Below are 9,262 nucleotides of genomic sequence, written 5' to 3' on the forward strand. Positions count from 1 at the left end.
CTAAAAATTAAAAATGTAGTCATCAGAAAAAATATGTTTGATAGTTTTTGGACAGAGATTCTGCAAAAATAAGCTAAGAATTTCTTTTGTAACCCTTATAGCTACAGTTGAAATAAATTTTGTTGCCTCATTTCACCTGAGCATGTATATAAGGGTTTACATCACATAGTTGTCACGATTTTGTTTGTTATACAATGTTTCAATTGTGGAATTTTAATTGTTTTGCATGTTTAGAAGGTGGTGTATATTTTGGAATTTTGTGAAAGCTTTTGGCATATTCGTATTGTTTTTTGTAGATCTTAAAAAAGAATGGGACTTGCTTTGGTGAAGAATGTCAAAGCAGCAGACAATGCACAAAGTTTTGTCTTCCTGAATGATGATGTGAATGTTGATAAAGATGGAGGTGATGATGATTTGATAGATTTACAAGTTCCTGCTCGTGTTAAAAACATACACATTGATGGGTTATCAGTAACGAAAAATGAATTAGTAACTAAACAACTGGAAAGATTATTTGACTGTAAAACCTTTGACAGTGTCATGACAGAATCTCATTTGTGTAAACTCAAGCTAGAGCGACTAGGTATTTTTCGTGGAATTGAAGTGTTTATCGATGTAGCAGATAGTAAGAAGAATGGCGAATTTGATGTGTATTACTTTGTTAAAGAGTCGAGGCGTCTCAGTGCAAACGCTGGCACCCACGTGGGCCATAATGAGGGCAGCATGTCAATGGGTGGAAGAGTTAATAACATTCGTGGGTTAGGTGAAACGTTAAAAGCTAACGCCACATTTGGTACTAGTGTTTCTTCATCGTATGAATTTTCTTTCTCCAAACCCTTGCTGCATGACCCTGACAAAAAATTCTCTATCCGAGCTTTAAAGTCGCTCACTGACTATGTGCAGTCACAATATAAAGAAGACGCTAAAGGTCTTGTGTTAGATTTTACACTTCCAAGTCCTTTTGGAGTCCATACCCTAGCATGGGACTACATCTGGAGAGAGAATATTATCAACCCATCTGCACCCTTTGACATTCGAGAACACGCTGGAAACATGTTGAAGTCAGCAATTAGGCATTCTTTTGTCAGTGACGGACGTGACGACTGGATTTTTCCGTCGGATGGGCATTTGCTAAAACACAATATAGAATACAGTGGCGTTGGTGGTAACGTCAAAGGATGGAAAACAGATATTGAACTCCAGTTGAATAAAGAATTGTTTTCAGACATTATCCTAGCTGCAGCAGTGAACACTGGTGTATCACGCTCTCTTACCAACGAACCTTTAGCAATCAATGATAGATATTTTGTAGGAGGGCCGCTTTCTGTGCGCGGTTTTGCAATGAAGGGTATTGGAAATCATTCGCTACAAGCTTCGATGGGCGGGGAAGTGTTTTGGGCGTCTGGTTTACATTTATATACGCCATTACCGTTTAGACCAGGTCGAGGAGGATTTGGCGATTTATTTCGAATGCATTTCTTCGCAAACGCTGGTAACTTGTCAAACACTGCAAATTTAGATATGAATGAGTTTATAAAAAGACCGAGGTATTCCTACGGTTTGGGACTTATGTTCATGCTTGGTGGTATGGCCAGGCTGGAAGTAAATTATTGCATTCCAAGGAATGCGCAACCTGGGGATATCATCAATGAAGGTTGGCAAATTGGCGTAGGGTTAAACTTTCTTTAACTTTTTAAGCTGACATCAGACGAAATGTATTGTTTGTCATATAATAGCAGTATATATAATATTATCAACAAAAATAGCTGTAAAATTATTTTTGTTAAAGCTAATTAAATAATCCTTTTAAAACTTTCTTTTTTTCTATCCTTTTAAAATTAACGTTACACAATTAAACATGCCGGCTATAAATTCAAAAGGTGCTAAAACTTAGGCTGTAAAATAAACATCTCTGTTGTCTCGAACTTTGTCAACTCAGAGTGAGTGAGTTTTAAATGGTTGACGAAGCATTAATGTCTACTAAGGCGTAAATTCACAATTGTTTGACCCTACCCGTACTTTGTTTATGGATTTTTAATAACACAAATAATATTTTCTTTCGACGACATTGTGCCCAGCTGCAGAAGCGTGATGAAACATCTTGAGCAGTGCGAAAGTGACAAAATGGACCTTTCGCATCGTACGTGTTCTTTTGCCGTCTTTAACTTGAACCTAGATTGTCCTAAAAATGTTTTTTGCAATCTCGTCTGTTTTATTGTATTTTGGTGTTGTCGCTATTTTTTCTTCTTTTTATCAAATTATACCATGATTCAGCATGGAGTTTCTTTCCTTTAATTTGGTGGGTAGATAAATTTGCACATTTAGATTCAATTCACGAAATTGAATACCCTTAAAATATTCTTTAAGATTGCATTCGCGAAAATTAATTTCTATGAAAAGAAATTACAAAAAGACAAACAGTAAAATTTTAACCCCTGAACAAAATGAAAGCAAAATTCCAATCATACGGGTTCTTTGCAGTTTTTTTTTTTGTATCAAAGTAACCCTATCAGATCAACTAAATTCGGCGCAATACGCTATATATTTTCTTGAATTACAGAAGCAACAAATACTCATGCTTTGAAATTATTATTCCGCTCGAACTTTCTCCAGCTGTATTTGTTTTCTTTCTAAACTGTGAAACCATGTTTGTATTTGCAGTCTACGCCACTCATTTTCAGTATAATTATATTCGGCATGATAAAGGCGTTCTGTTGAATCGAACAACTGTTTATTCACTCGAAAACCTGAAATATCGATTACAAATAAATGGCTTAAGTACTTTTAATCCTTCGCAGAGATAAGAAAAAAACATGAATACATTATATATCTACGTCATGTTCCTCCTGGCAATGTTGTCATCTGAAGGTATGGCAAAGAAAAGAAAACCTAACAATCGGCCGACGATTGGTGTGCTTACTCAGAAAGTTCATTCCGCGTTTTCTCCTCAAGTTAAGAAATCCGAAGGTTATATTGCGGCTTCGTATGTCAAATATCTGGAGATGGCTGGTGCTCAGGTCGTGCCTATCTTGGCTACAATGAAGCCCAAAGCGGTACGCAAGTTGGTTCGATCTATTAATGGTGCTCTTTTTCCTGGAGGAGCGGCGCCTTTAGACGACTCACCATTTTACGAAACTGCATCAGTTATCTACCACGAAGCTAAAAAGTTGAACGACAAAGGCGTTCACTTTCCGTTATGGGGAACTTGCCTCGGTTTTGAAACTTTACATAATCTAGCCGCAGAAGAGAACATTCTAATGGATGTTGTGGCTGAAAATATCTCCATGGAGTTAAACTTCACTCAGCATGCTTTCAGAAGTCGACTCTTTGAAGACATGGACAAAAAGATGATGCAGGATTTGATGTTTGAAAAGATTACGTTGAACATGCACCATTCTGGGATAAGTCCTGAGCTTTATGGAACAAATCTGAAACTAAATGCCATGTACAGGGTTCTGTCAACAAATTTTGACGAAAAGGGAGTTGAGTTTGTCTCCACTGTCGAAGGTAAGGTTTTTAATTTGTTTTTGTAGTGAATATTTGGATCAAGAGTAATTATCCCAATACTCGCGAGTATTAGCATATTTTTTAATTGCGCCTACACGATTTCTTAACCTTCAAAGGACGGGACCTGCAAATATTCGGAATACAGCAGTCCCACAGTTGGTCTACCATAACTCTAAGGACATTGTTTTCATAAAAGTGATCTCTATGTTTTAGAAGATGAATTCAACAAAGGCAAATAAAAAAAGCAGCTTTTTTTTTCAAAGAATGGGCCGTTCTTTAAAGGTTATGAAACTTATTTTGGTTCAGTCACCACGTTGTCAACTTTTATGGAGTCTCTTTAAAGAATATTAATAGTTCTCAACCCCGATTTTTTATCTTAAAATGGCATTCAATAACGTGTCAATGTTTAATAGTAATTATTGACAAGATGTATGATTACGTAAACAACCTCGCGAATAAAGTTTACCAAAAGCTGTCCATCAGATTGTGACTTCTATTACGAAGTTAGACACGACATACGTTATCGTTTTTGAAATATAAATCACTTTTTCCCGTCTAATTTTTCAAGTAAGTCACTTTTCCCCGACTAATTTTTAATATTCCTGTAGATAACTTCACAAGAGAATTTGAACAACTTTTTTAATTTATCAATGTATGTTTTTCATACAAAAACAACTACGAGAATGAGTACAAAATTCTTAGTCGGGTATAAAAAAATCGTGTGAAAGTACTAGTCGGGGAAAAAGTAAGCGCGGGAAATTTTGGTCGGGGAAAAATTAAGCCAGTTTTTCTAGACTTTTTTTTCCCCGATAAGGTATTTTACTATTCAGAAAAAAAAAGAACGGGGTATAAGAGAGTTACTCAGTGAGAAAAAGCAAAATAAAAAAAAAATAATATACGAGTAAATCTTAATTATTTGAAAAAGCAAATAGCTGTAGTTAAAAAATATATTACCGGAACTCTCACAAATAGTGAGTGTTTCCGAAATGATTTTTCTCTATGTTGGCTTGTCACTAGCGTAGCGAAAAAAAATTCCGTTCTTGTCATTATTTACAATATAATTTGTCGTTTGCTTACATTTTAACTAAATTTTTAAAATCGATGTATTTAATGGTGCAGTGAAAGAAAGTAAAAATAGTTACGAAGATGAGATTCCCGTTTCAGTGCTCAGAGAGGCAAAAATTTCCGTTCTTTTGCGTTACATTTGCGTTTTAATACAAGCTCGTGAGCTTGTAACAAGCTCACGAGCTTGTAATTAGTTATCTTTTTAATTACGTCAAGATTTCGCCAGTCAGTACTTGCAACTACCTCTTACCATCGTGTCTCCTAAATCGGCAATTTTGAAAGGACGGCCGTCTGCATAGTCGTAGATAAAATTTAGGGAACAAGTTTGCTTTCTTCCATATTGTTTTTTATGCTAGGAACCGACATGGTCTTTCACGCCTGCGTCAGTATAATCCCACCTCGTTCGAATCGCCCGCTGTCTCTTTTTTATATCGGGATGGCGAGTGTTTGCCTCGCCATCCCGATAAAGAAAAAGAACAACAAGCGCCAAGAACGATGTTGAGTAAAATCAACGCCTATAAAAAAACTTGAAAATAGTTTGGTGCAACTATCTATATCTTTCTTTACACAGGGATAAAGTATCCATTCTATGGAACGCAATGGCATCCAGAAAAGAATTTATTTGAATGGACCACACGCGAGGCAATTAATCATTCTCCCGAGGCTGTTGCTGTTGCTCAATACCTCTCTAATTTCTTCGTTAACGAAGCTCGCAAGAATTTTCAGAAGTTTAAATCTGTAAAAGAAGAAATAAAGCATTCGATTTTCAAATATGCTCCTATATTTTCTGGTGGCACATCTTTGTTTGAACAGGTGTATGTGTTCGGTAATGGAAGTGAAATAATCCAACATTAATTGGTTTTGATCTAAATGAAAAATCTTCCACCTAATATGGCTCGGATAGATTTTTCTTAATGCATTTTCCTAAAGATAGATACTTTATGATAATCAATGAAAGAGTTTGCCTAGAATATTTATTCGTACCCGAGAACAAATAGACAACAAGAATTTTTAGCACCTTTTTTAAACCACGATAAAGAGGAATACTAAAACTGTATCATTGCAATGCATGTGGTTTCAAATTTGTAAAGCGTGTTTTTAAACTTGTGTTTGAACCTATCTAGTTTTTCCTTTATAAGTCTTTTTTCACGTGCCGTCATCAAAAATACGTTTTTGTCTTACTGTATATATGTAGTTAGTTACAACTGAGAAAGAATTGTTAGTGATAGCTATATTTATTTTCATTTGTCTCAACTATTCTTCCCGCAAACGTCTTCTGTTAATTTTGTTTTAGATTCAGGATCCTCTTAGATGTTCTCCTTAATCGAGTACTACTTTTTTGCTTTTTGACATTTTTAATTTTTCTTTTTATCTCTTCCTTTTCATCCATTTTTTCTTTTCCTTCTTCCTCGCTTATCTGTTGCTCTTCTTTTCCATTGGTCGTGTTTCTAAAATCTTCTATTTCCCCCTCTTTTTCCAGTCTGTCTTCTTCTACTTCATCTTTTATTTCATCTTTGCTATCATTTTTATGACTCTCTTTAACTAACTTTTTACTATCAATATAATCTTCTTTTTGTACGTCTTTCTGATTAAGATTACGAGTCCCAGAATCAACGTTATTGCATGTTTCCCTTCGAGCTATTTTTTCGTCACCATCATGTATATTATCATTGAAACTTACGTGGACATTGGTGGATATAATATCATATGTTTCTTTTGCGACGTCTTGTTTACCTGTGATACATTCATTTGCTTTAATTCCTGGACTGTCATTCGTGCTTTTGTTTTCTTCGTCTGTGGTTCCTTCATCCTGGCAAGTCGTTGTACCCATTGCTTCTTCGTAATATTGTTCAGTAAGTTCTTCACTGTTATCTTTTTTCTTTTCACCATCCTTCTCAGTCCTAATTTCTTTAATATCACAAGTCCTAATTTCTTTAATATCACAATATTTTGCCAACGCATGAAGCAATTTTCTTTTCTTTTTGCGTCTTTCTCGTTGCTTCATCCTGTTTCGGCGTTTTTTCTCTTCTCTTACGTCAATTCTCTGTTTCATTTGATGATTTCCTACGTTTATTTCCTCACCTAAGTTGTCACAACGACCAAATACATCGTCTCCACCGGACAAATAACTGTCTAACTCCCCAACATCCAGTGAACCATCATTAAAAACGAAGTCCTCGCTGTTATATTCACTTCTATTTTCAGCAATATTGCTTGCTATCATAATATCCTGCAAAAATCCTGTAGCAATTTCATTCTCATCAGTAAAATCCATGATGTTATCTCGTACTTTCATTTTAGCTAACTTTTTTTTGACTGTTTTGTCTGGCGAGTTGTATGTCATAGTCTCTCTCATTGCTTTCGAGTAATCATATTTGTATTCCTGAGCGCATTCTTCCGTAGATTGCCACCCATCGTGCTCTGCACATTCGCTAGTAATTCGTCGTGCTTTGATAGGCTTCGGTTTCAATATAGTTGTTTCTTTACTTCGTAGTTTGAAATGTGATTTTAAAGCACGTTTTTTTCTTGTTTTGCTCAAGGAACAACTACCCAAGCTTAACCGATATCTCTTTACCATGGCATTCGCTTTATCGTAATACTTTTGTTGATGTTCAGCCGGGATCTGATACCATATCTCCCGTAACTTATCTTCAATTGTTGTCTTGCTAGCCTCAGGGTATTCCTCTTTTACCAACGACCTGGAATGAGATAAACGAGTCAGTATAATCGCAGTTATTTTGTGTTGTTTCCTTACATTAAAAATTAAGTTTTATAATTTGCTATCTCAGACGTATTCGATTCTTTTACAGTTGACTTTTTTACCTGTATTTTTCCTTCCAGATGGAAAAAGCATCTGGCAGCAATTTTGTTAACATGAGCTCAATTTCAGCATCATCCGAATCTTCTGCTTCACCCTCCACCATTTTAGTAAGACACTCTTCTTTCAAATTCTCTATCGGCTTCATACTTGTTCGGTCAATCACTTCATCCTCGACTTTCCCAGATTTTTCATGTAATTGGTGATTAGCACAGGTCAACGCCGTGTTTTCAGTATTGTCAGTTGGGTTCATCATTTCAATAAACTCATCAACATCTTCCATGCTGATGTCATTCTCACTGGGACGATGTAGTGCTACTGCGTGCGCCATGAATTCTACTTCTAAAAAAAATAAGCTAAATGCTTTAATTTTAGAAATTTTTGCGTATTTTGCAAAATTTTAAGGATGAGTTGAGCGAGCTTAGATATATAAAAGGAATTAACCATAAACATTTTTTTGGGAATTTAAAGGGGATACAAAACGGTCCAAGTGAGATCTCCGTCGTTGATGCTTTTGGAGTAGGACGGCCATTTGCACAAATATTTCGCCGCAGCGCGCTATACAAAGTGTTTCGCGCTTGTATATTCATATGTTTTGTTCTTGGATAACACATACCTTTAAAAATGACCTTAGCGACTTCAACGCAGCGGCGAAAGGTAATGCGCTGCGCAATGTTTCGCAACCTTACTCTAACCCTAGCCCTTGGTGCAACGTTGCGCTGCGCAATAATAAATTAACATTTATTAAAATGATAATAGATAAAATATTTAATTTAATAATTCATTCAGTCTTAAGCGCAACGATGCGCTGCGCGACAGTTTCGCCGTTGCGCCGAAGTCGCGAAGCGCGTACCATTAGCTCGACTTGCGTTTATCAACAGCCCGTTTTGTAACCTTGTAATTCTTCTTTTCTAGTCACAAAAATTTATGATGTAGCTAGTAAGCTATTTTTTCTAAATCCTTGTTTTTACAGCTGTGTCAAAGTTTTCTTTTGATCTGGCGCAAACGACAGATCTTATATTAATAAAAAGCAAAATGAAACGAAGACGAGATAAATTGACAGCATACCTCGTGTTTTATTAATGTCTTGCTTTTCTGAGCGTATTTTTTTCTTTCTCTTTCTTCTGAACTTACAAAATAAATTACTTTCTAGGAATGAGCTTGTTATAACTTGGTTGCCCGCGCCATTATACAAGGAAATACCTTCTTCAGGCTTTGGTTTGATTGCTGCAAGTTTTCTGTTCAATTTTGTGGTGTTTTGATCGATCTGTGTTATATGTTCGTACGTGCTAGGGTAAGACTGAGACTGGTTTCTTGAGAAATCATGGAGGTAATAATCAGAAAGCCCATAACTTTGCTGATGATAAAAAGGATCAACTAAATTTCCAGTGAATATATTTTCTATTGGAAAAAGGGTTGCTAATCCAAACGGATTAAATCCACTACCAGCCACTTTGTGCGAAGCGTTTTCAAGCTGAACATATCGATCAAATGAGTGTAAAACATTTGAATCAGTTGAATTTAAATTTAAATTATTGCTCGTTGCTTTTCCTTCAAAAACTTTCTCTTCTACCAAGCTGCTCACTTGATTAACTAAAGATTGATTCTTTACGGAAGCAACCTCGTTAAACCAACCAATGTTTTCCGCTTTTCCATTCATTCCATTCCATTCATTCTTGTTTCTACCTAATTCGTTATCATATAACGGTAGTCTTAGCTCCTCAGTTTCCATATTCATCCGTTTTTGGATACCAGTCTCTGACGTAAAAACTGCAAAGTCTTCCCAGTCATTAAATTTACCGCTGCAACGACTTCGTCAATGTTAACACTACTTTGCAACTTTAGACTCGATGACATAAAAGTGGCAAAAAA

General features: G+C 35.9%; 3 protein-coding genes across 3 annotated transcripts in view; 2 read left to right on the forward strand and 1 right to left on the reverse strand.

Annotated features, from left to right (window-relative positions):
• LOC130644186 (sorting and assembly machinery component 50 homolog A-like) overlaps positions 1-1,824 on the forward strand; it is a 73,050-nt gene extending 71,226 nt beyond the window's left edge. The window contains exon 2 of the mRNA XM_057449690.1: positions 297-1,824. Within this exon, the coding sequence (XP_057305673.1) occupies positions 310-1,689 (1,380 nt within the window). The 5' untranslated portion in view covers positions 297-309 and the 3' untranslated portion in view covers positions 1,690-1,824. The remainder of the gene's footprint in view (positions 1-296) is intronic.
• Positions 1,825-2,718: 894 nt separating this feature from the next.
• On the forward strand, positions 2,719-6,058 carry LOC130644188 (gamma-glutamyl hydrolase A-like). Its single transcript, XM_057449692.1, has 2 exons — positions 2,719-3,507; positions 5,144-6,058. The coding sequence occupies exons 1-2, from the start codon at positions 2,814-2,816 to the stop codon at positions 5,425-5,427; spliced, it is 978 nt and encodes a 325-aa protein (XP_057305675.1). The 5' UTR covers positions 2,719-2,813; the 3' UTR covers positions 5,428-6,058.
• On the reverse strand, positions 5,707-7,682 carry LOC130644184 (uncharacterized). The gene is made up of 2 exons (XM_057449687.1): positions 7,396-7,682; positions 5,707-7,271 (listed from the first exon to the last, which is right to left on the reverse strand). The coding sequence occupies exons 1-2, from the start codon at positions 7,671-7,673 to the stop codon at positions 5,852-5,854; spliced, it is 1,698 nt and encodes a 565-aa protein (XP_057305670.1). The 5' UTR covers positions 7,674-7,682; the 3' UTR covers positions 5,707-5,851.
• Between the last annotated feature and the right edge of the window lie 1,580 nt (positions 7,683-9,262).

Source organism: Hydractinia symbiolongicarpus, chromosome 5 (assembly GCF_029227915.1).
Source record: "Hydractinia symbiolongicarpus strain clone_291-10 chromosome 5, HSymV2.1, whole genome shotgun sequence".
Lineage (NCBI taxonomy): Eukaryota > Metazoa > Cnidaria > Hydrozoa > Anthoathecata > Hydractiniidae > Hydractinia > Hydractinia symbiolongicarpus.